Source organism: Zootoca vivipara, chromosome 10, assembly GCF_965207765.1.
Source record: "Zootoca vivipara chromosome 10, rZooViv2.hap1.1, whole genome shotgun sequence".
Lineage (NCBI taxonomy): Eukaryota > Metazoa > Chordata > Lepidosauria > Squamata > Lacertidae > Zootoca > Zootoca vivipara.
In genome coordinates, this window is record NC_142593.1 from 49,112,025 (window position 1) to 49,138,926 (window position 26,902).

The 26,902-nt window shown below is 44.2% G+C and overlaps 1 protein-coding gene across 1 annotated transcript; it reads right to left on the minus strand.

The window, feature by feature from the left end:
• Positions 1 to 1,519: 1,519 nt before the first annotated feature.
• Positions 1,520 to 24,587, minus strand: ST8SIA3 (ST8 alpha-N-acetyl-neuraminide alpha-2,8-sialyltransferase 3). The gene is made up of 4 exons (XM_035101008.3): positions 23,928 to 24,587; positions 20,039 to 20,161; positions 4,803 to 5,360; positions 1,520 to 2,289 (listed from the first exon to the last, which is right to left on the minus strand). Exons 1-4 carry the CDS (start codon positions 24,104 to 24,106, stop codon positions 2,007 to 2,009), a joined length of 1,143 nt encoding a protein of 380 aa, XP_034956899.1. The 5' UTR covers positions 24,107 to 24,587; the 3' UTR covers positions 1,520 to 2,006.
• Positions 24,588 to 26,902: the final 2,315 nt, after the last annotated feature.

Here is a 26,902-nt window from a genome sequence, read left to right on the forward strand (position 1 = left end):
AGATGGGCAAAATATTTTTGAAGCAAAACCATCGTTTTTGCTGTTGTTGTATGTTTGTCTCTTTTAAAACATGAATTCCATCCTGCATGAGAATAAAGGAGTGTGTGTGTGTGTGTGTGTGTGTGTGTGCCTGTTTTATGACGGTACTTTTAATGAATGCTTGTATTAAAGTTTGTTTTAAAAACAAACCAGAAAACACCCTTACTGCTTGACTAAACTGGGTATATATATATATATATATATATATATATATATATATATATATATATATATATATACACCCACCCACCCACACCCACACCCCACCCACAAACACACTATATATGTATGTGTGGGTGTGGGTACACACACACACACACACCATGATGTAGCTTGGGGTTTAAACTCCTGGAATGCAGTGACTTATAGCAACAGTGAAGTTTAGAAGTGAAGTAGATTTCTAGAGGGGAAATCCAAAAAAACATTCCCAGCCCTGGTGTGAAAACAATGGCATTCCTCCATTAGTCATGTCAGGACAAATACTTGGGCGATATTAGATGAGGAAAGAAGGAGACCTTAGTCTGGAGCTCTCATGAATCCTCTCCATTTACAGCAGCGATGGGGACACTCTGGGGCAGGAGGTGAGGTGTTGCCACTGCACTGCACCCCCTGGCAAGACCAGGAGGGGACATGGCAGGGCACCATGTTGGCAGCAACAGAGCTTTCTCATCCCTGATCCAAGAACTTCAAACTCATCAGAAACTATGGCAAAAACCGAATGACTCAAACTCATATGTAGCTTTTCTAACTAGTCTCAACATGGCCAAACATTTTAGCATTGCGTTCATGGTCTATTCAAAACTGTAGAGCAGTTACGGACAATGTCTTCAGCCTCAGGGGCCGGATTGTCCCAGACTGAGTTCATTGACACATGAACTCCTCCCTGGCTATGGTGTCATGCCTGCGCCCTTTGGCTGGGGAGAGGCTGCAACCTCCTTGGTTGGTGGGTTCTGCAGCCCCCTTGGTTGAATAAATTGGCCTAGACGTGATGTGGCAATTCTTGCTTTCACAGATGCCCTTTGAGATAATGATTGGGTGCTACAGAAGTTTCTGTATTGCCACAGAGACTTCTGGTGGCATACTCTTACTTTACAAAGGGCATTTGCTAAGTCTCTCTCACTTGACAAGCACACTGTGCAACAGGGAGAAGTGTTTCGTTTAAACACTGGGAGTGGCACAGATCAAGCATGCCTGGCCCTGTACTGTGTCCAGAGCTGCTCTACCTAGCCATAGTGGTTGGGACAAGCTTGAGTGGGATAGAAGTAGGAGTCCACAAAAGATTGTGACAAGGACCAAATGCATCCCGTGGGTATCCAATGGACCATCTCTGCGTGCCTGCATGGAAAGTAAATTTCACTCCCCATTGGGCTTGTTAAACTAACAAAAGATCTTTGGAATAATACAATGGCCACTTACAGTGATACATTCCCATTGACCTTAATGGAGTTAATACTGGTGCAAATGGTCATTCGGTCAGAACATTCAGGAGCGGTCCTCAAACTGTTTTTCAGCTACTAAGAGGAGCTGTGCAAGTTAGCCAAGAAAACAAGCGAAGAATCTTAATAAGCAAACACAGGTGTTTTAACATTCGACATTTTGAGACATTGAGCGGAATGTGAGAAATACGTGACTATGAAAATACTTTAAAGAGAGCCACCTTGGCAGCATAACCAGAAATGCAAAACTTTCTGCTGTAAACAGCTTTGACTTTCCTACTGCACAAATAGAAGAAATCCTTCCACGTTGCTAAATATGCTAGACACCCTCCAATGCTTGAAAAGATTGTGATAAAAGGGTGCTTTCAGAGCATCTCTGAATCAAAAGGGGGGGGGAATCCCTGCCCACAAATTCTCTGCCCCCCCACTTAGAATTCTGTTTTGGAAAAAAAACCCCGGTGAATTCATTTTGGGCACTTTTGTTTCCTTAAAAAACAACGACAATCATTTGGCACTTCAAGTGTTAAATCCTTAGGCACACTGGGACAAAGTCAGCTTTGCTAGACCTTCCCCATGAATTCGAAAGAGTTGCTGGAATTCGGCAGGGAGCTGGTGGGACTCTTGCCACTTGGTCGTGAACTTTGTTCCTTTTTTATCATAGTAATGGTACGGAAGGTCTTCCCGGTTGTTCGGATTAAATCCAAAAGGCCAGAAGCCATATAGGTGGATTTCGTCGCAAATTGCAGATGCCAGAGTATACATGAGAATACCTGTACTGAGCCGTTTGGGTGCCAAGTGCTTGTTTTTCCAATACCTGTGAAATAAAAAGAAAGCATGACATGGGAAACGGATTATATATATATTGAATGGAAATGTTCTGGAAATGCATAATAATGTCATTTTGAAATCCCTTTTAGGGCAACATCTTTACTAGGCCAACCACGACATCGAAAAATAATGTGCGAGCTTTTGTGCAGGCAGACTCCGTCCCTCCAGATGTTTGGGACTACAATTCCCATCATCCCTGACCACTGGTCCTGTTAGCTAGGGATGATGGGAGTTGTAGCCCCAAAACATCTGGAGGGCCGAGTTGGCTATGCCTGCTTTTGTGAGTGCTCTAGTGACGAATCTCATCTCTGAAAAGATGAAAAGACTAGCTGTTCTTGACTGTTCTCATCTTCTCAGAGACGAGGAGTCAGCTGCTGCTGTACTTCTTGTTCCTAGCAGTCACTTGGTGCAACGTGATATCTATGGCACAAGAAAAATAGGGGAAAGAGCACCTTAAATGAACGAAGTCCCCCAGCCTCCAAAGGGGAGAGACTCAGCTGATACCTGGGGCAAAGGAAATTTTTATTATAGCTCCATGTGTCTCAGAGCTCAAGGACTGCATCTTCAGGAGCACAAACTCTGCCCATACATTTGCATCTGAACTGCACAAAACTTAAGAGAGTGTTTGAAAAGGAGTTCACAGAAAGATGACGTGTCTGCCAGTGATGGAAACCTTGGCCAACCAAGGCCACCATGTACTGATAGCTCTTGTCTTCTGGGCTTCTTTTCAAAGATTCCTTGACTGGTAAGCTTAAGGGCCTTCCTTCACCTTTTGGGGCAACCCTGACATGTGCACAGCAACTTAAATCGCCCTACCCAGTGTTGGGTACTTTAATATGTTCCATATTAAAACCGTGACCAGATGCAGACTTCATGGCTTCAATATAAGCCACGCGACTGCTCTGTTTCCCACTTAGCCTGATGAATCTGGACAATATAAGAGCTGGTTCAGTATTCTGTGATATTGTAGTTGGCCCAATTAAGGGACTGCCCAAGAGGGAATATTTTTCATGGGCCAACGTGGCCATCTCGACTTCTGTTTTGACTGAGAATGACAGCATCTGGATGCCTCGGAGTAAGGCAGCTTTCCTATGTTCCCCCGATGATCATTCGCTGATACTGAGAATCATGGTCAAGTCTTAGCTTCTGAGGGAGTTCAGTGTAATGCTTCCCTCAAAGCTTCCCTCTAGATCTGGGATGGGGTGCCTGTGGCCTGATAGAGGTTGTTGAATTCCAACACCCATCAGCTCCAGACAGCATAGCCAATGGACAGGGATGATGGAAGTTGTAGTTCAGCAACATCTAAAGATCTGTTGGTTCATCTCTGCCCCAGCTGCACCCTGGCTATTCCTGATCCTGAGTCTGGTTGTCTTTTTTTTCCATCTTGTTTAGATATGTTTTTGTAGCTCCTGGTGGCAATTTCTATTTACTCTACACTTCTCTACTTACACCACCTCTGATTCCACAGCTCCCTAGAGTTTGTGGACCTAATAATAATAATAATAATAATAATAATAATAATAATAATAATAATTTATTTATACCCCACCCATCTGGCTGGGTTTCCCCAGCCACTCTGGGCGGCTTCCAACAGAAAAATGAAATAAAATAATCTATTAAACATTAAAAGCCTCCCTAAACAGGGCTGCCTTCAGATGTCTTCTAAAAATCTGGTAGCTGTTTTTCTCTTTGACATCTGATGCGAGGGCGTTCCACAGGATGGGCGCCACCACCGAGAAGCCCCTCTGCCTGGTTCCCTGCAACTTGGCTTCTCGCAACGAGGGAACTGCCAGTGTCCTCAGTGTCCGGGCAGAATGATGGGGGTGGAGACGCTCCTTCAGGTATACTGGACCGAGGCCATTGTTCATTTACCCAGCAATCTAAACTGGCAAAGACCTGACAATCTTGTCTTAATAAAAATTCTGATTAGCTACGATTGTTCACAAATGTGAATGAGCAAATGTACGGCTTCCAGGAGCAAAGATGGCAGCTGCCGCACTCCTTCCCTGCCCCTACCACAGGGGTTAAGTCATGGTTTGTCTTAGTGCTACACCTGAACCTGGGCTCATGGTTTGTCGAGACAAACCACAATCTGTAACCAAGGTTCGTTCTTGGTTTACCACTCATGGTTTGTTGGGGGGAGATAAGCTACAAGCCAGGGTTTGCACATAGCAATAAGCCAAACCATGGCTTAGCTCTGTGTAGCAGCAGGACCAGAGGAGCAAAATGCCTTTGATCTGCTCTCCAGCAACCTGCATGTTTGCTTGTGCTAAGTCATGGCTTGGCTTAGCATTACATGGTTACTGGGCCACTGTATCACGATTCCTTCTTTGTTATTTTTTTTTGCTAAAGGAAAGTAGGGCACAAATTTAATGAACGCATTCATAAACAACCCACTGCCTCTCTTAGAAACCCCTCGATTCTTGACTGCTGCTCCTCAACCGCACTGCAAACTATAACGAAAGCAAACAACAGCATCAAGGGGTGAGTTAAACGCACCTGTTGAGATGTTGCATTATATTTCCTGGCCAAGCCAGCTGGACTTTTAGCTGCCCACGATGCTCAATAAAGAAGTCAACCAATGTTCTTGTAATGGTTGCTGAAGTGTGGAAGAAAAAGGCTGGGATCCAGAGAATGGCGCCGTCGAGCTTCTTCAGGCTTAGGAAAAAGTTATTTCGATCTTGAATGGTCAACAGGTTGTTGTAGTACTTCTCCAGAATGCTGGGGTTGAAGGTGGTGAGATTGGTTTTCCTCCCGACATCCTTCTGGAATGCCTCAGTCGGGGCAAAATTGCAACGGAAAACAAAATCGTACTTATCTATTTCTTGCCCGCACTGGCTGCCCACAAGGATGCCGCTATTTCCGACGACGGCACAAATATTGTAGTGCTTGTTCTGAATAGGAGAGACATCTGGAAGCAGCAAGCGGAAGCTGCTGCTAATGGAGAAGACATATTTGTGGCTGGAGTAATCGTAATGCATCAGCTGCCCAATCCGAACCATATTCTTCGTCAAGGAGAAGTTTTTGATCACGTCAACATGCTGAAGAATTTCTCGCCTAGAACAATAAAAGGATATGCATTTCATGAACATGATGGGTCTTCCTTCTTATGTTGAATTGTTATCTTTGCCTTGAGGAAATGGGAAGTAAAGGACTAATTTCACAATTATGTAATTGAAGGAGCGCCTTCCTCCATTCCAGCCAACCTGTTTTTCTGAACTGCTTGCGGTGCCCACAGGGAATACGGCACCTTTCACCAAAAGAAGCAGGGCCTTCTCAGTGGTGACACCCTGGCTATGGAATTCCCTCCCTGTAAAGATCAGATAGTCCCCACAGAGGTGATACTACTGAGGATTATTCCATTTTGCTTCGTGGTCTGTTTTTGTTTTTAATACTATATTTTAATTTTAACCTGCCCTTTGAAGAAGGGCAGGGAATACTAATAATACTAATATTTACAACAGGGACGCAGAGCTATTGGCCCTTCAGAAGTTGCTAAGACTGCAACTCCCATCACCCTTGGTCATTTTCTATGCTGGGGCTGATGGGAGTTGAAGTCCAACAGTACTAGGAGGACCAAAGGTCCCCACTCCTGATTTACATCAAGAACAGAGTACATTTGGGCTTGGTTCAGACAAAACTCTCCATTATTCTAGCTCCTTGCCCCACAAGCTTATAAAATCTAATGCACACGTGCCCAAATTGCACAGTCAATATCAGCACCCCCCCCATCTGAAAATAGATCGCATGATCTGGGCCTAAATTAACTTACCTTCCCTATGACTATCCAGGCAGTAAGTAGTGTAATGGCAGATTCATGAATACAAGCTCCATTCAGGATAGACAGAGGCATGACTCCTCACAGCCACCCTCCCCTCTATGATTATAGAACCTTCTTGATTACACAACACTTATATAATAATTATAATTAGGGATGCATTGCAGTAATCAATGCAGATCTCCATGTGTTTCCTTTCAGCTAGATCTACTATTTTCTGCGCACATACATGGGCAAATGATTTGGACTACTTCAATAGCGTCTTTCAGAGGGATTTAAGTCATGTTTTCCTTGAATTTCCATTGCACGTTACTTCGACGGTTTCTCTCTCTCATTACAATCAAGTGATCTAAATGTTTTGTGAAATAAAAGGCATTCATTTCACTAATTTATCTGAATTAGCGGGGTAATTATTATTATTATTATTATTATTATTATTATTATTATTATTATTATTAATAATAATAATATTCACCTACTGAGAATTTGTTTTGTGGCATGAAATTAATCCTGAGTCAGAAAGGGATTAAAAATGTAGTTCTTTGCTGCTTTTGCTTTTATTTGTTTATTAAATTTCTATACTGCCTTTCACCCAAAGATCACACGGCTGTTTAAAATATAAGAACACCCAGTAACAAACAAACAAACAAAAAATACCCTACCACAGTTTAAAAGGCAGAGGAATGCTTTTGCCTGGCACCTAAAGGAGCCAGACGAGTCTCTCTGGGGAAAGCATTCCACAAAGGAGGGGGCACATGAAAAAGGGCTTCAGAGTATGATCACATTTTGGATGGGCAGTCACAGCTACCCCAAAATCTTAGACTCCTATGAACTCTCAACACTTCTCTACTAGGCAAGATTTCCAAAAAAATAACCTCAAAATGAAGCAGGAAGTTCTTTCAGAACAAACAAGGAAGTTCTTCTCCACAGACTGAACCAAGAGAGAAAAACTACAGCAGCAGCAGCCACCCCACCTTTCTTAGCATGAGGGCACATTTGGAAATCTAAGGCATAGAAGAAAAATTGGTGATGCTCAGAGCCCCCTTTCCAAACACCAGGCAAAACATCTGCATGCCCACCAAACAAATGAAACACAGATAAAACAAACAGCCCCCCCACCCAAAAACATACAAACTGCCCAAGAAACCTCATTAAAAATAATTGGGAGGGGCAGGGGCCCCCGATGGGCACCAAGGGGGTACCTGAGAACACTATGATGTTCATGGACGCCACACTGGGGTGCAAAGAAGGCTCCCCAAAGGGGAAGTTCATTCTCCATTTCCATCCCAGAGCTACGATTCTCAAGAGGGGTTTAAAAACCAACCCCTCTTCCCAGGGAACTCTGGGAATTGTAGCTTTGGAAGGTGGACAAGGGTCTACTATCAACTCTCAGCACCTTTAGTGAACTACAGCTCCCAGAATTCTATGAGGCCAAGCAACAACTGTTTGAAGAACTTTAAATGTATGGTGTGAATGTTGAGTCCTCATTCTTAATGCTTAAACAACCAAGTACATTAAGCTAAGAAGTACATAATATCCTTAACAATATGAGTACGCCTGAACTTATAAACCTATTAACCATACTTAAGGAACATGGACTATTGATTGTACATTACTTAACTGCCACACACCTATCCAATTAACATATCACACTATATCTAATATCCAGGTGTATCTAAACCCCCCCTCCTGTTGCAGGTTGATCCAGTAGAGGGTTATTAATCTGGCGTATCACTAGAAACCATCACTACGCCAATGTGTTGTTGTTGTTGTTGTTGTTGTTGTTTAGTCGTGTCCGACTCTTCGTGACCCCATGGACCATAGCACGCCAGGCACTCCTGTCTTGCACTGCCTCCCGCAGTTTGGTCAAACTCATGTTCGTAGCTTCGAGAACACTGTCCAACCATCTCGTCCTCTGTCGTCCCCTTCTCCTAGTGCCCTCAATCTTTCCCAACATCAGGGTCTTTTCCAGGGAGTCTTCTCTTCTCATGAGGTGGCCAAAGTATTGGAGCCTCAACTCCATGGACAAAGACAACAGTACGCCAATGTACCAACCGTCTATTATGTACAGCCCATAACTCGATATGGAACCTCATCTTGTTCTGTGACCTTATTTAGTCACACGCTTCCCTCTCAGATACTATGATTAATAGATTAATTAAGGTCTGTAGCACACTTATATCATAACTAGTTTTCCTGGCGAATGCCACCCTGTGCAAACATCATAGTGTTCTCAGATACCCCCTTGGTGCCCAAGGGTTTGGGTTAGCTGTGGGAAGGTAGAAGCTCATTCCTCTATTGCACCTTGGGAGAAGTTTGGGGACAGCATTGGCTGAAATGGGCCCTTATCGCTGTCTCTGATCCCCTTGTCAAATCTCCTCACAACCCCCACACTGACCCTGCATCCATTTCTAAAATTTCACCAAAGTATTAGCGTAACTGGCAACCACAACGACAGTCAACAAGGAGACACTTCAGCAGAATGAGTTCTGTCAACCTTCCTTTGGAACATTTTATGCTATCTTTGGAGAACCAAGCTCCGTAAGACCTATAATGCACAACTGCTTAGGATTTAAATAGAAGCACACTTGGGCTTACAGGTCTCTCTGCTAGGGTTGCCATATTTCAAAAAGTGAAAATCTGGACACAAGAGCTTCTATTTATTTATAAAATCTCCAAATAAAATGACATTTTAAAGCTTTTTTTTTTTTAAGGAAAATCGCCAATAAATCAACACTTCCAATATGGGCTTCCATGCGCCTGGGTTGTCCCAGGTTATGAAACTTCTCCCCAGACGCCATTTTCAATGGACGAATCCCTGCTATGTCCAGGAAATTCCGGACATATGGCAGCCCAGCTCTCTGCAACCTTGGTCCTTCTTGACTTGGATGTAACCTTCTCTGCAGACTCCTGCCTCCAGTAAGCAGCACAAAGTTAAACTATGATGGAACTCACTTCTACAGGAGGTGGTGACAGCCACCAACTTGAATGCCTTTGAGAGAGAAATAGATAAATTAACAGAGGACAATGGCTACTAGCCATGATGTCTACCATATGTTCTATCTCCACTGTCAGAGGCAATAGATGTCTGAAAACCAGCTGCTGGGAATTGCAGGTGGGCAGAGTGCAGTTGTTGCTCATGCCCAGCTTGCAGGCTTCCCACAGGCATCTGATCAGCTTCTGTGAAAACTAGATGCTGGACTAGACAAGCCACTGGCTTGATTTATGTCTTTCTGTTTTAAATAATGCTGACCATGTTTGGATGGGTTAGGGTGACCATGTGTTCTACTCTACAGGGGGCAGCCCTCTAATTCAGAGTTTCCCGAGCACAATTCAAAGTGTTGGTGCTGACCTTTAAAGTCCTAAACGGCCTCGGCCCAGTATACCTGAAGGAGCATCTCCACCCCCATCGTTCTGCCCAGATACTGAGGTCCAGCTCCGAGGGCCTTCTGGCGGTTCCATCCCTGCGAGAAGTGGAGGTTACAGGGAACCAGGCAGAGAACCTTCTCGGTAGTGGTGCCTACCCTGTGGAACGCCCTCCCACCAGATGTCAAGGAAATAAACAACCATCTTACTTTTAAAAGACATCAGAAGGCAGCCCTGTTTAGGGAAATTTTTTAATGTTTAATGTTGTATTGTGTTTTTAATATTCGGTTGGAAGCCGCTCAGAGTGGCTGAGGAAACCCAATCAAATGGGCGGGGTATAAATAATAATAAATAGTAGTAATAATAATAATAATAATTTTTTTTTGGGGGGGGGGGGCTACAACTCCCAACATTCTCAGCTAGCTTAGCCAGTATTCAGGATGATGGGATCTGCAGTTCAACAGCATCTGGGGACCAGAGGTTGAATTACACTGCTTCACTTGATGGGGGCCCTCAATTTGAAGAGCTATTCTGGTCCGGTTTCAAGATCATAGCTGCCAAGTTATCCCTTTTTTAAAGGGATTTTCCCTTATGCTGAATAGGCTTCCTCGCGAGAAAAGGGAAAACTTGGCAGCTATGTTCAAGATAGATAATGATAACAAAGAAGAAAAGGAGACTTGAAGCTGATCATCAGCAGTTAGTACCTGGACAGCAGACAGATCAGGCAGACAGGTCAACTGGTCATAGTCTTTCCCACAATAATACTATATTTCTAATTAAATTACAGTCACTGGGTGGTGTTAAACTAAGTTCTTCTCAGAGTAAACCCACTGAAATGAATGAGCATGACTAAGCTAGGTCCATCATTAATTTCAACAGGTCTACTCTGAGTAACGTTCAGCTGACGACCACCAATTATTTCTAAAATTGTATCTAAATTAGCATATACAAAGTATATGCAAATCTGCACCCTCCTATTCCTCCACTCCCCCCCCCCCGCATGTGTATGTGTGTCCTGAACTTCCTCTTTCCTGGTGATGTGCCTAGAATGGGCACAAGCTTCCAGCTTCCAGCGAAGACATTGGGCATTTGCAAACTGGGCTCTAAAGCCTTTCCAATCTAGAATTCATCTGCGAAAGTGAATTAGTTTTAGGACGTCTAGTGGATTAAAACAATCAACCCTCTTCCTAGGATTAATTCTGAAATGTGTGTGTGTGTGTGTGTCTCCACTTATCATCAAAATTAAACATATGGCTAGCACGCGTTTAATTAACTAAGTAACACTTAAGTTTATGGAATTTGCTACCAGAGGATGTGCTGATGGCCACTAGCTTTACACGGCTTTAGAAGAGGATTAGAGGGATCTATCATTAGGCGTGAAGGCTATCTGGAACCTCTATTTTTTTAGGAGCGGTATGACACTAAACACCAGTCCATGTGGGGCATCAGTGGGAGACGGCTAAGGCCTTCAGACCCCACTCATTGTCTTTCTGAAGACATCTGCTTACTTGGCCAACTGTGGGTAGCAAAAACAAAAGCGCCAAACTTAACCCATTCTGGAAGTCTGTTTGACTTCCGAAATGTTCGAAAACCAAGGCGCAGCTTCTGATTGGTGCAGATGCCCCAGGAACAATAGCCAACAACCGCATCGGATGTTTGGCTTCCAAAAATCGTTCGAAAACTGGAACACTTACTTCTGGGTTTTCAGAGTTTGGGAACCAAAGCGTTTGAGAACCAAGGTGTTTGAGAACCAAGGTACAACTGTATTATTAGTGTACATCACACTGACATAGTTGTTAAGCAGACAATTAATAAATCATTGATGATGACGAGGAGGAAAACAATGGAAGAGGAATAAAGTGAATATCATAAATGGATCTGTTATTTGTGGGGATGTGCTTTCATTCCATTACCACTTCTAACATTGCTGCTTTAAAGAAAATTGGATGCTTTGTGTAATGTAATATATACACGTGTGTGTATTTTAGTTTTTATTATGGGATGTATGCGTGCATGATTTAATAGAGTGGTATTCAAATAGGGTTTACACAGAGTAGACCTACTGAAATTAATGAACGTGCCTAGGTTCGGCCCATTCATCTACTCTGCATAAGACTTATCTGTAAGCTGCTTTGGAAGAATGTGGGCTAGGATTTCTATTTATAAATTAAGATAAATAATTCACCAGTATCAGATACTTTCCATCCTGTGCTAAGAAGCAACAGAAATGCTGTTGGTCTGAGCCCTCCTTCAAAAACAATTGGCTGGATCCAGACTTTGCCTTCCGCAAAGGAAGGTTGCGTCTGTCCATGGAAGGTTATTGATCCCATTGGCAAAGTGGGAGAAGCAACTTCGGCCAACTTCTCCCTTTGTTGGCAGGAATGAACTCTAGATCCAACCTAATATCTGTGGACCAGGTGGGTGGGGAACCTTTTTCAATCTGAACCACCTTCCGGGGGTCACATGAGAGTGACAGAGGCAAAAGTGAGTGGAGCAATGTGCACTAGGCTAGTTTGTGTGGGATGGGTTTTAATGGGTAGGAGAGGATATGTTCATTGCAATTTATCCCTCCAGCTGCCCACGTGCGTGAATTAAACAGAGTTTTTAAATCCCATTATTGGCAGTGAAATTGGAAGCATAGGAACTGGGCTGCAAAGACTCACTTTGTAAGCTGGCTTTCCCCTTCTTAGCCTGCTTAACAATGAACGTGTAACAACAACGTGTAAACTAAGTATAAAAATAAGATTTACTTACTTTATAATCTTGCATTGGTTCACAGCAACAGTAGCAGTAAAAACTATGCAAGCAAAATACTTATATTTACAGTATAGCCAGTCTCGGGGAATCTTAGGCACAGGGCATGACTGGCGTCATGGCTACTCAGAGAGAGGGGGGGGGGAGAGGGAGAGGAACAGGAAGTACTATATGCTCCTTCCTCTCCAGGAGATGATGGGAAATGACATCACACAGAGCCCTCTCTACCAACTGTATTTCTATGGTCTGAGTTTCTGACTCTCAACAATATACAGTGGTACCTTGGTTCTCGAACTTAATCCATTCTGGGAGTCTGCTCGACTTCCGAAACGGTTTGAAAACCAAGGTGTGGCTTCTGATTGGCTGCAGGAGCTTCCTGCACTCAAGCGGAAGCCGTGTCGGATGTTCAGCTTCCGAAAAATATTTGCAAACCAGAACACTTACTTCCGGGTTTGTGGCGTTTGGGAGCCAAGCCATTTGCGAACCGAGGTAGCACTGTAGCTCTGTGGACTTAGCCTCTTCTCATGCTAACTAGCAAGAATATGTATTTTTAAAGTTTGTCTGCTAATCTCCCACTACATAAACTCACACACCTTTTTCTCTCCTCCATACAGGCAACCAAGAAGCATTGTCAGGACTCAAGGACATGGTCCAGTCAGTCAAAAACACTAAAGGTGTGTGTGAAGCAGCTTCAATAAGGGTGTGTGACCTGGGAAGTCCTGGAGGCCAGACAGAGAGGCCTGGAGAGCCATGTCCTGCCTCTGAGCCTGATGTTACCCCACCTCTGCTCTAGACTTTATGAAGAAGGTGCTGCAAAGACCCTCTTTCACTGTCTCTTATAATGAAAAGGCTGCCAGGATTACAGACTTTTTTATTTTAAGAAATGCATTTCAGCCAAAAAAAAAAATTTCTTAAAGATTGTGCCCTGTGTAATTGAACGTAACTGAGACTCTGACCACTGACGCTTGTCAACCTCTACTAGACCACAAAGATAATGCATTTTGGTTTGGGACTGCTGTACCTGATTGCAATAGAGTTTATATAAGTCTTTCAAATGGAATTAAACTGCGAAGGTACCTTATATTATTACCTTGCAGGGGGGAAGGAAAGATTATTGCAAAGAAACATTACTGTGCATTCCCTGTATCATCAGCACAGAACTCTCAAGTCATCCTTAAATGTCATTAACGATAATGCGCTCAATTTTTTTTGAAGCAAGTGCTTCCAGTATCCTCATTTGGCATCTCGAAGCAACATTCAGTTGTCTCTCCTTTGCAGACACACAGCTTCTTAATATTCTATTTGGGGAATCATAAGGTCAATTTGCAAATATTAAAATTTCACCTAAAGTGAATAAGGCTAATAAAAATACCATTATGGTTTCCATTTACTCATCATCAAGAGAAAACTAACCAACTTGGTCTATTTCATTACTTATTTGCTGCTCTTCCTCCAAAGGGCTCGGGCTGGAAACTACATGCTATGCATAACACTGGAAATACTACAGAAAACAGCATTCTTCTGCGGGTTCCTTCCATTTTCCCTGGAAAGTTTAACATCTCTTACCCATCTGGTAATGGCATTGCATTGCAATTTGCCTCTTCCAGCCACCAATGAAATCATTTATTTACTTACTTCATCTATTGACCACCTTTCATCAGAGACCACAAGGTGGCTTACAACATTCTAAAAACCAAACAGTATCTTTCTATATACATAGAAATGTAAGTCTGTTGTCATGCTGCAGTTTACATGGCTGCTGATAGGTGGCCATGCTAATTTCAGCGAGATGATAGAATGGCAGGCAGATAAGGGAGCAGGCATTGCATGGGGGTGGGGGGAATGTTCTGTGAAGCACCTTGCCCCTCCATTAAAAACAACTGGAGCATGATATAATGGAGGCACTTCAGAAACTGCTCTCTAAAGGTGGGGCTTGGAGCGGGCTGTGCGGGGATAGGCAAGGGGTGGGTCAGGTGTAAAGGGAAGAGGTGTTGGCCAGGTGTGGGGAAAGTGGGGTTTGCAGAGTGGTTGACAAGCAGAGCATACACATTCTTATGAGTTGAGAAGGGGTTTGCAGGCTGTATGCCGAGAGCCTTCTAATTCCTTGATCCAGCAAGTTGTAAAACTTAAGCAAGAATTCAAATTTCTGGAATAGTTGGTTAGCTTCCTGGTGAGGTGACAGCCTAGGTAACAGACCATTAAGGGTACAAAGGAAGTGGCTCTATGCCAGATGACAAATGGCACCCCCCCTCAACTTGCTGGTAGTAGTTAGAAAAAGCAAAGGCCAGAGCTTAGTTGTGTGTGTAAGCTAGAAACTGGAGGAAGAAGCAGGCTGAATCCTGTGAGGAAGAGGCATGCCTGATTTCTGCTTGCACCCAAGGCTATGGCTATGGGTGAAACAAGACCCTATTGGGATGTTAAATGAAGTGAACTCTTCCATTGTAGGCTCAGGCTGTATATATGTGTAAATAAGCCATGTATCATAAATACATCACAGTCTCAATTGTCCCTCATTCCAAAGGAAACATAAACCCTGGGTAAGTGCCTGGAATTCTGCACTGTTTGGAGACTGGTGTGGCGTGCAATAGTATGTTCAAATTTTCAAACCAAAACTATTTCCCAAATCATAATAAGCAGAATAGAAGCCAGTTACACAAACTCATTGCATAGCAATTAGGCTGACCCCAAAGATTTATACTACCTGCCCTCTATCTGGCAAGTCTCCTCCTTCATTGAATAATAATAATAATAATAATAATTATTATTATTATTAATACCCCGCCCATCTGGCTGGGTTTCCCCAGCCACTCTGGATGGCGTCCAACCAAATATTTAAAATACAATCAAACAACCTATGCACTCCACAGTGATGGTGAGGGGACTCAGGAGCGATTGAGTCAAAGGCTCTGCACATCTTGCCATTCCACAATCTATGAGCAGCGCATTTCCCCTGAAAAACATTTATGTTTGCAACACATTGGGGAATTTGGAAACTAGCTTCTTGGTAAGTTTCCCTTGCGTGTCCCGGCTTTGCCTTCCTACCGGCGTCTCCCTTAGGCAGACCTCACTTTGCTCTGTTCTGATGGCCCTCAGAGCAACCTACAGACATGCTGGCCTGAAATGTTTAAAGCTTAATAAGATCTAGAACTTGCTTATGTGACAGAAAATTGCCTTGGATTTGCCAGCACGACAGTATATATATATAAAGTTGAAGAAAGGTTCCATGGAAATAACGCGTCATATTCTTGACCCCACTGACAAGAAGAGTCCGCAATCAAATTGAAACTGAATAGACTCTTGCCCACTTAATGAAATTTCACATTGTGCCTTGTACATTGCAAACCTTACAAAGGTGCATCAAAACGGAAACCGAGCTGATGACACTCCTAACCCAAAGCTGTTGTGTTTCCTTTTGCCACCCCTATTTTAAAAGCCATGTAATCCAACTTCTAGCCTCTTCTGCCTGCAGGATCAAATAAAATATAATCCAATCAGCAGTCAACATACCTACATTGACCTCAGAGCACCGTGGCTTATTCCATTTTTTTTTTATTTTACTTGACGCTAGATGTCCACTTCCATAGAAGAAAGCTCTTGGATTTGAAAGCATGCAACACATTTGAACAGCCTGTTGGTTGAATGAATTATGTGATTCCAGGTTATTCTATGTTGCTTGCTGGGCTCACATGGTTGTAAGCGCCGGATCCCTCTGAAGCAAAGGTTAAGGGATCGATAGCGAGCTACAACGCTGCAGCCCCCTTTTCAGTCTGCACAAATCCTCCCCTCTTGCCTTAACCAGTTAAGAAATCCATCTGCAGCAACTGCTAACAAAGTCCTGTTAACCATAATTTGGTTACTGGTTAAACTGGAAATCTGGTCTGCCATTAACTGGGGTTAAGGTCCGTGCCAATGTAATTCTTAATAGAGCAATGCTATAGAGAAGTGGGTAGGAGGAAGAGTCCTTGGTAGAGGAACCACCACTTCCTAAACCCTACTGGGCTTGTGTTGACCATACTGGAAGGTTGCCCTTCAATACTGGAAGGCTGCTTCTGCCCTTCAATCCACTGGTTTCCAGGGGAGGGAAAATAACTGTGCCTGCTCCAGGACTGGCATAGTTTGTCTCCCTTGTTGGGGGTATGTCAAGGGAGCAGGAGGGCTTGGGATCCTGTGGAACCAAGGCCTCTTCTGATCCACCCCTGACATACTCACGCGGCACACCCCTTTTCAGCCCCTCACAATGAAATTTTCCACAGTTGCAATAAAGACGACTTTGAGGGCAGGTCTTCTTTGCTCACTTTCTACCCTGGCAGAGGGCGGTCCAGGGGAATCCACCCATCCACCGGCTGCTCCAGGAAAGAGACTTCTTCACATAACGTAAGCTAGTTAAGCTATGGGATTTTCTCCCGCAAGATGCACTGATGAAACACCGTCTTGGGTGGCTTCAAAAGAAGAATGGACAAATTCATGGAGAATAAGGTTATCAATGGTACACAGTAGCTACCAAGACTACATGTCTACCTCCACTCTCAAAGGCAGTGTGCCTCTGAATGCCAGCTGCTGGGAATCATGAGAGAGGAGAGGATGGTTGCACTCAGGATCTGCTTGCAGGCTTTTATCAGGAGCAGGTCAGCAATAAAACACCTGGGGGGGGGGTGTCAGTGAAGTTATCTCTTTATTCTAAGAAACCAAAAATAGTGCATTCCTAGTGGTCACAGCAACTCTTCCCAGTAGGCCTTGCCCCAACAAGGCAGTTGTGAGGACTGAATGTCCCACCGTTCTCTAAGGTTCCTCCCTTGGTTCCTTCTCCAGCAACCTGAGGTGCCTTTGCCTTGTCTCTCTTTGCTCTGCCCTCTTCACTCCTCTGTATGTTCTGGGAGACCAGTGGGGAGGGGAGCTGGTCACAACAGGAGGGGGAAAGTCCCTGGTGTCTTCAGCAGCCTGTCCCCACTCTTCTCCAGCCTCCACTTCTGCCTCTGATTCTGGACTGCTCTCTGCCCCAGCTTCTTCCTGCTCACTAAAGCCTATTGCCACTTCAGCTTCCGACATCTCCCCCTGCCAGCCTGCTCCCTCTTCTTCCTCTGACCACTCATCATCACTCCACCACTGATCCCCTGGCTCTGAGTCCTCTTCACTGGGGGAGTTCTCCAGCGAGTGCCTCCTACCACTCCTCTGTATCCACCAGCCCATCTATAGCCATCTGGATGGATACTGTGAGAATAGAATGCTAGACAAGACGGGCATTTGGTCTGATCCTGCAGAGCTTTTCTTGTGTTCCTACATAGGAGTTGGGAGGAGGAAGCATGCCCTTCAATCTTATTTCCAAGATGGTTTACAAGAAAGAATAAAACAAAATATAACTGCAAACGTAACATCATAAATTGATCTCATAACTGCCCCCCCCAATTACTTAACTGCATTTAAGCCTACATTCTGCCTGCACTGGCCCATTCAGTTGGACCAATATATTTGTAGTTTTTTGTTTTTTTTAAACATTGCAGCACAGTATCATCCCAGTCTATATTTCAGACAGAACAGGTAGCTATTAGCCAACAGTGTCCGCTTTGGTAAAACTCGACCCAATTCAAAAGTACTTGAACAAAACTAATAGAAGACAGCAGGAATCAAGAGCATTTTCATTATTTTGTTTTTTCATGCAATAACCGGGTGCAGGAGTTGTGTGCTCTTGGCATATAGGAAAGATGGTTTACATAGGATCACAGAAAGCTGCCTTATACAGAGTCAGACCATTGGCATATCTAGCTCAGTATTGTCTACAATGACTGGCAGTAGCTCTCCAGGATTCAGACAGAGGTATCTCCCAGCCTGGAAATGCCAGATGCTCTACCACTGAGCAAGGTCATTCCCAATAATGTGAGGGCTCTGCCTGCTAATAATTCTGAAGGCTCCTGGGCCAAAAGATAAGAGAAAGTTGGGGTGGAGACACATTTCATATACACTGGAAATGAGAAGCTCCTGGATACCTTTCTTCATCAATGGTTATCTCCTTTGCCCTCTCTCCTTTTAACCCCTCTAAGCTCCTTGGGGAAATTAGTGGACAGAGAGAAATAAGGAAAGGCAAACTATGCATGGATATAGCAATGTGGGTTTTTGCAAAAAATTAATATGGGAAAATGTTTCTGGAAATGTTTCCTGTGGATATTAAGCTAACTTGCACAGGATAATTTGTACCTGACAGTTTTCTGATGTGCGAGCAAGTGATTTAATTTAGCATGTTATCCCCCCCCCCGGCAATTTAGTAAACAAAGCCCCCACCCTCAGAAAAGTAAGGTAAAGGTAAAGGTAAAGGTAAAGGGACCCCTGACCATTAGGTCCAGTTGTGACCGACTCTGGGATTACGGCGCTCATATCACGTTATTGGTCAAGGGAGCCGGCGTACATGTGGCCAGCATGACAAAGCCGCTTCTGGCGAACTAGAGCAGCACACGGAAACACCGTTTACCTTCCCGCTGTAGTGGTACCTATTTATCTACTTGACTTTGACATGCTTTCGAACTGCTAGGTTGGCAGGAGCTGGGACCGAGCAATGGGAGCTCACCCCGTAGCGGGGATTCGAACTGCCGACCTCCTGATCGGCAAGCCCTAGGCTCAGTGGTTTAACCCACAGAGCCACCCATGTTAATTTTTGTCCCAATTCCCCACAAAAATTTGAAGGGAAGAAATAAGGTACAGCTTAAATTATGTATTATTTGAATACTTGTAAAAATTGAAAGACAAGATCATGTGCTTCTCTTATATCCTTTAAAACTAAGGGCCCTCCCCGAAGTTATTGAAAACTGTTGACCCACTAATAAATGTTAGAAACCCAAAGAATTGCGCACAAAATACGCTGACTCACATACTCGCTGGGGATTATCACCGGACAAATATTAATTACATCTTTGAAATTGCCGAGCTTGCTTAATATTCTATTCGCATCTGGAATCCATTCATTGATACTAATGAATTTAGGGAACGGAAAACTTCCCACAGAAAAAGAAAGCCCTGGGAAATTTTATACCCCACATCACTGGATGGAGAAAGCAGCCATCTCCTGTACAATTGATTTCTATCCTCCTTCAGCTTTCTCTGTTGACTTCAGAATTCTCAGCAAGCAGGGTTTTGTTGTGGCAGAGCTGCTCTCACATCGGGAGTGTAACGGGGGTCAGAGCGACAAGAAGATGACATGGTGGGGAGGTGGTGCTTACCTGACCTCCTGGCAGGTGAGTTGGTCGCTGCTTACTGGGAGGGCTGGGGTGAGGCTGCGACAAACCTGGTGCAATGCAAACGCCCTGGCTGTGCCAGCCTGATGCACCTGCTGGCGTGTATGTACCATGCCGTCCTCTCTGCAGCCATGGCACTCCCAGCAAGCAGTAGAAACTCATTTGCTGGGGCTGGAGGTCAGGTAAGCACTTCTGCCCCACCATGATATGCTAATGGAACTAGGGTTGCTAGGAGGCCATGGAGATGAGAAAGAAATAGAATACAACTTTCACATACTGATCAGAAACAAGTCACACCTTCAGCGACAGGCCTGTAGTAAAAACATGCCTTCTCAAAATAGGAAGGACTTAGCATTTGTTGGTATAGGCACTGTTTTCAAACATTTGAGAAAAGCAGAAGTTCTGATTTTGAACACAGAACCCCACCTCGAAGCATTGCTCGTTAAATCACAGATCACTGTTATGGCTGGTTGATCTTTAAAACTCCTAAGAGCACACACTACCTGTTGCCAAATAATTAGTTAAATAACAATTGTGATTGCTTTGTTGTTGTTTTTAAAGAAACATGACAACATGCTTTTGGCTTGATTGCTTAGGTTTGTCTTGTTCTCTCTCACCTTTGCTGCAAAAATGCTGTTCTGTTGAATGTCCATTTGGGAGCTTTATCCTGCAACTCATGGTTCACGTTGTTTGTATTGGGTACAAAGGAAGAGTCAAGGAACTTCAGTGCAAACTGGGACCTGAAAGGGATCACATATCCATACCATCAGTGAATTCACTCAAAGCTTGAAGGAGCAAATTAACTAGTCTATTACAGTCTAGAATGAAGTGCGAGCCAGTCTTCAAGGACATCCCACCATCAAATAGACAAAATACTTTCTGTGACACGTTATACCCGGAATCTAAACATGCTCAGTTGTGCGTATCTCACCAAATCCCAGTCCAGATGAGAACCTGGAGAAAATGTTAGAGGCAAGTTGTTCATTCTCCCTGACATGCTATTCGTACGTGCACTGGGAGACGCTTCCCCCACAGGAAGAGCATTCGAAAGCATTGCTTCTGTTGCCCAAAGTAATGGAAAGTTTACTATTAGATCCTGCTACATACCGGTATGTAATCTTGCACTTAATATGTTGTGGGGAGGAAAATGTGCTATGGAAAGCTACAGGAAAGCTAGAGACCTGAAACTATGCTTGCTACCACTTTTAATCATCTTCCTTTTTGGCCTTCTCCTTGTTTCCAGGAATTCATGTGCTTCATACTCTCCTATTCCTCTACTGCAGACATCCCCAAACTTCGGCCCTCCAGATGTTTTGGACTACAATTCCCATCTCCCCCAACCACTGGTCTTGTTAGCTAGGGATCATGGGAGTTGTAGGCCAAAACATCTGGAGGGCCGCAGTTTGGGGATGCCTGCTCTACTGCTTCTTCTGCCCCACCTATTATTATTATTTATTTTTTAAATTACTATTCTTCTTCTTAATTGCCTTCAAAACAACAATCTCAAGGTGATGTACATGAAAGATAATGAAAAAGCGAAAAACAGCAAATACATCTAAAATGAAACTAAAACCAGACAAAGCAAAGACCCATTTATCCAGCTGGAAAAGCCTGTCTCCAGCTGTTTCCAGAAAGTGCAGATTGTGGTTGTCTGTCTTATCATGGCAACAAATGCTATTCCACAGAAGAGAGGAAGCTACACTCAAAAAGCCCTTCTCCCAGTAACTGCAGAGCAAATTTCTGAGATTTTTAGAACCTGTAAGAGAAACTCCTCTGAAGACTGGCCCTTCTTCCTCTCTGTACTTTTGTTAAGTTTTTAACTTTTTGTAAGTACGGTTGTAAAACCCCCCCCCCCCCAATTTTCTGTTTTTTCTTTTGCAAACCACTTTGAGGTGGCTTTTTCTACACTCAGGCGGTGTATAAATTTTATGAAATAAAAAAAAAGAGAAAAAAATTTCCATTGATGAAAATGCTTGAAACCTGTGTGTGGATCATTGTTTGTGTGTTCTCACCTGGACGTACTTTAGGGAACTACCTCATACCAAGCCATACCACTGGTCTATCTAACTCAGTATTATCTACACTGATTGATTGTTGCTTTCCAGGGTTGTTCAGGCGGAAGTATCTTCCATTCTTTACTTGGAGACGCCAGGGATTTAACAAAGCAGCTACTCTACCACTGAACTAGAGTCCTTCCTAAGCATTTTGCTGCATGCATACAGGGAGTCATAGAGTTGAAAGAGACCCTGAGGGTCATCTAGGCCAGTGTTTCCCAACCTTGTGCCTCCAGCTGTTTTTGGACTACAACTCCCATCATCCCTAGCTAGCAAGACCAGTGGTCAGGAATGATGGGAATTGTAGTCACAAAACATCTGGAGGCACAAGATTGGGAAACACTGATCTAGGCCAACCCCCTGAAATGCAGGAATTTCAACATGCAGTCTCCCATCCAATGTGAAAACATACCGGACCCTGCTTAGCTTTGCAAATGTGCCAGTGTGCATTCTTCTCACCTGATGAGCAATACATAATACTTTTTATCTACATGTGACTAGAACAAATGTAACATGTAAAGTAGGGATGAGGAGCCTAAAGTGCCCTCCATATTTTGTTGGACATCAGCTCCCATCACTCATGCTAGTTGGGGCTAATGGGAGCTGGAACCCAACAGCAGATTCTCTATCCCTGATGTAAAGCATCTTTTAGGCTGCAACTCTAAACAACAGTAAGTCCCAATGAACTCGTGAAGACTTAATTCTGAGAAGACATGTATCTGATTATGCTGTTAGCCTTTAATTTCTCCCAATACTTCAAATTTTCTAATGATTAAGAGCCAGTATACACATTAGTCTAGACAGCGGACGATGCCACCAGAAGCAGCCATAGCATTATGGTTACATAACACTATTTATTAAAGTGGCAGCATGGAGAAGACAACATGCAAAAGCCATTTCAAGAGGCACCCATGCACAGAACATAGATTAAGGTATCCAAGTGCCTTGTACTGAGTCGAAACCTCTGGGCCGTTTAGCCCAGTTCTGCTTCCTTTGGTAGGCAGCACCTACGCACAAAAGTAGAAAACAAACAGAATGGTCCGCCCTTTCAAATGTTGTGATCTGAGAGTTCTCCTTAATTAGAAGCAGAGGGTCGGACTAAATGGCATGTGAGGTCCCTTCTAAACTCTGGTTTTGATTCCCCCCCCCTATTCCGAACAGCCAGAGCCGTTAGCGTCTGGCCGGTTCATAAACGGAGAATAAGCATGGAAGGGAGTGAAGGCGGAGGGGCGCAGAACGGGAGCGGATGCAAAATCAGCACCAGGGACAGCGACCGCCTAATCCAGCGGCCTCCGAAAGACAACCTCTCGCCTCGGAGCCTCAAGTTTCCCTTCACTTTTAAAGACTCTTCTTTTTTCTGAGAGGGAGGAGGCCACTTCAAAGCAACCCCGCCACCCCACCCCAGGAGCATTTGTGTGGGCGCTGGGAAGGGGCTTATTTTTTTGCAAGGAGCCAATGCAACGCCACGTCTGCACAGCGTGGGGCATTTCCCGGCTTCTGGACCAGCAGAGGAGGAGGAAGACCCAGCAGAGCATGCGAATCGTCTCCACGACTTCCGCCTCACGCCTGCCTGGAAAATCCACCTTCCTCCTGCAATTCCCCTCCCCCAATTCTCCGGGCCCGATCTCTGCGCGCACATCCTCTAATCTGCCGGCGCTAAAATGGGGAGTAAATCTGCGCTTCTTTGGGGAGCGCAGCGCTTCCAAAGCAGTTTTTTATTATAAAAAATACATTTAAAAAATAAAATTAAGAAAGCCACAACCACACAAAGGACACCCCTCCCCACTTCCATCACCAGACTTGTGGGGCAGTGCAAAACACCAGGGGGGGAAGGGGGGAAGACAAGGAATGGTGGAAGGGAGCGATCGGAGACCCTTCCAAGCCCCCTGCGCGTTTAAAGAGCGTTTGTGCATCTGTCAACCCACCCCCACCCCGCCCCCCAAACGGTGGGGAAACCGCGCCGATGTCTTCCCCCTTCCCCAGCCAGGGAAAGAGGGCGCCTGCGCCATCAGCTCGCCCCATGATGGAATATACATGAACCGGGCAGCGAGCCACCATGATTCTCGTCAGAGACCCGCATCATATTTTATCTATATCTATAGGAGCCGGGGGGTTCCTCACCTCCCACCTTCCTCTGGCCACTGAGGCAACCCCCCCCCACCTCAAACCTCTGCGTGATCTGATCGATTTTTAAAAGGGAGGGGTGGGGGCTTGGTTTACTGCTGGCACAAAAAGCGAAGAGGTGGGGAATGGGGGTGTCCCGGAGCGTTGATCCAATAATGATCATAATAATAGTAATATCTCCCCCCCCCCCACAACACACACCCTCCCCTCCTCTGACCCTTCCTCTCCAGCATGCATACACTCCGCCCAGCTCACTTGCTCTTTCCTCCCCTGGAAGATGATATATGTACATTTAAATATATACATATATGTATTTTCAAGCACTCACCTAAATCCAGTGTGGAACATGTACATTCGTGGCACTCCCGTGTTGGCGTATTTGGGAGTGGTGAAGATATTGTCTTTTTTCAGAGACACGTAGCTGATGAAGGACAAAATCAGCAGAGCTACGCAGAGCATCACCAGACCCAGAACACTAACCACCCGGACCATCTTGCAGCTTCTCATGCCTGGGGGCGGAGAAGGGGGGGGTGAAAGAGAGAACACACACACACACACGGAGCTGAAAGAGCTACATTGGAGTTAACACACCCAGAAATCAGGGTGTTGTATGTGTGTGGGGGCTGGGGGGGGGAAGAGCGGTGTGGCTAAGGAGGGGGGAGGGAGGGAAAACACACACACAAACACTCCAAAGGATTAATTCAAAGCACACCCACACACAGGGGAGCTAAGCGCTGAGAGGATGGAGAATTAAAAAATAATAATACAAAAAAATGGAGGGTATGAGGTCTGCAGCGTTATAATGGCAGCGGATGGGGGTGGGTTAAAAAGAAAAAAAGGTGGATCTTGCCGGAAATTATAGAAAGCTGCCTGATCCTGCCTGCTTCCTTTGTGCAGGAAGCTGTGGATCCTATTGCCTTAAATAGGTGTCCCATTCAAAAGCACTCTGGAGATTTGCTCTCTGAACATAAGGGAAACGCCTTGCACTGAGTCGAACCATCCCAGTTCAGTATGGTCTACTCTGAAAGGCAGCGTCTCTGCCCAGGGTTTCAGACAGGGGTTTCCCAGGCCTGCCTGGAGAGAGAGGAATGGATCTAGGAACTTGTGCATGCTAGGCAGGCGCTGTACCACTGAACTGCGGTTCTGGGTCTGACTGAGACGGGGTAGCACCTGTTTCCCTTCCCAAATGCTATTGGCACAATAGAAGATGCTCCAGACTCCAATATCCGCCCCTTAAAAACATCACTGCCTACAGACGGACATGAGTTGGTGGTTTGGAGCTGGTACAGCAGAGAACTTTCTGGCGAGCAAAGCCTTTGAGAGGTGGTTTGGAGCTGAGACAACCAAGAGCTTTGTGGTCAGTGAGCACAGCCTTCCAGCTCTGGGCCTGAATCCCAGAACACACATGGGGCAGCTGTGAAAATGAGCGGACACTTTCAGGTACAGTATGCAGTGGCAAGGCCTAGCACAGGAATGGGGAAGCCAAGGCTTGCCAGATGTTGCTGGACTACAACTCCCATCATCCCTGACATTTGCTGTGCTGCCTGGGGCTGATGGGAATTGGGAGTCCAACAACATCTGGAAGGCCACAGCCTTCCTTTAGCCTTTTGCAGTTTCAGGGGGTTGGACTCGATGGCCCTTGGGTCCCTTCCAACTCTAAGATTCTATGATTCAGGTGGTGTTGTTTTTTTAAAGGGCTTGTTATCAAGGGAAGTGCAGGTGATGCTTCATTTTTTTTTTTAATTTTAAACAGACCTGTCAGAGTTTTCCCCAATATGAGACCTCTGCCATCTACCTTGAAAGGAAAACCAGGAAGGACACCCAACTCTGGTTGTTGGCAACCCACTGAGTCCAATCCAAGGGCATGTAAAGCCCTAAACAATTTGGGAACCAAGTACTAAAACCCAGCCAGATGGGCGGGGTATAAATGATTAATAATAATAAGCATGACAAGGCATTCTCTGTGTTGGCACCTCACTTATGGAACTTCCCCCCAGGTGATATTAGGTTCAGCCCTGCAGAAATATTTACCGGTAAGTGAAGGTGAAAGACCTTTTAAACTGGTCTATGCATTTGGATTATAAGTGGAATTGGTTTTTTGCAATATTATTATAGATATTTGTTGCTGCTCATAGAGCTGGTATGTGAAGTTGCTGGTATTCTAACAAAAATATGCAACACTAAAACATGTGGACCTCCAGTGAAGCTGAATGTTGGAAGATTCAGAAGAGATTTTTTTTTTAAAAAAAACACCTCTTTGTGCATTGCAGTTTTGTATGTACTGTGGCATTTTATGCATTGTGACTTGCAGTTATTTTTACTGATCATAGTTTAGTAATTATTTATTGTAATTGTTAAGAGTGAATTTCTGTTTATTTATTATTTGCTGAGAGTTAATTTTTATTTTTATTTTTATTTTATTTATATTTTAATAGATTATTGAATGTTAATTTTATCCGGTATAAGTCGTTCCACATTAAAGTTATGCTTTATTATGACTTTTTGTATTGGATCAGTTTACTATATAAAGGTGTGCTTTCTTCGTTGCATATTTTGTTGCTGTAAACTGCCTTGTGCATGGTAATTTAGAGTGGTGGGTTACAAATTATTAGGGAAGCGAAATGAAATGAAATAGCTAAGCTGTGGAACTTGCTCCCAAAGGAGGCACTGATGGCCACCAACCTGGAAGGACCGGACACATTCATAGAGGAGAAGGCTGCTAGCCATGAAGGCGATGCTCAGCCTCCATGGCTGGAAATAGTGCTGCTTCTGAATACAAGTTGCTGCAAAACACAGGAGGGTTTTGTTGGAATGTAATATATAAAGTAAAAATAATATTGGGAATGACTGAGCACTAAACACAAATCACCCAGTTACCAGTGGCCCCTTAAAGTATTCTTCACGCAGAGTATGCGCAGTTAGCTAAGCAAAACACCACCAAGAGTGTAGGTATAATCTGCCTTGTGTATAAACCCCTTACTAGCTGTATGCATACAAATGCATACAGATGAAAAACTAACTGTTGGGTTTCTTCAACGTAAAAAACAAACTGACTCTAAAGGCTTTAAACTAAATATAAATACTTTCTCCCACATCCAAAACCTCCCACAAAAACCCTCATTAAACTACCCGAGAACTATCAGCAAACAAAGTAATTATACTAAGGTTTAACTAAAGGGGATCTCAATAAAAAAATTCCTTCAGTAGCACCTTAAAGACCAACTTCGACTTAGACCAACACGGCTACCTACCTGTAACTAAAGGGGATCTCTTAAACTAAGAACAAAAAGAGAGTGATCCATA

Coding starts and splice junctions, on each gene's coding strand:
- ST8SIA3 (XM_035101008.3), bottom strand. CDS start 24,106: ATGAGAAGCTGCAAGATGGTCCGGGTGGTTAGTGTTCTGGGTCTGGTG. Junction 5,361..20,038: donor ACAGCATTTTTGCAGCAAAG/GTGAGAGAGAAC, acceptor TTATTGTTCTAG/GCGAGAAATTCTTCAGCATG. Junction 2,290..4,802: donor ATAATGCAACATCTCAACAG/GTGCGTTTAACT, acceptor TTTATTTCACAG/GTATTGGAAAAACAAGCACT.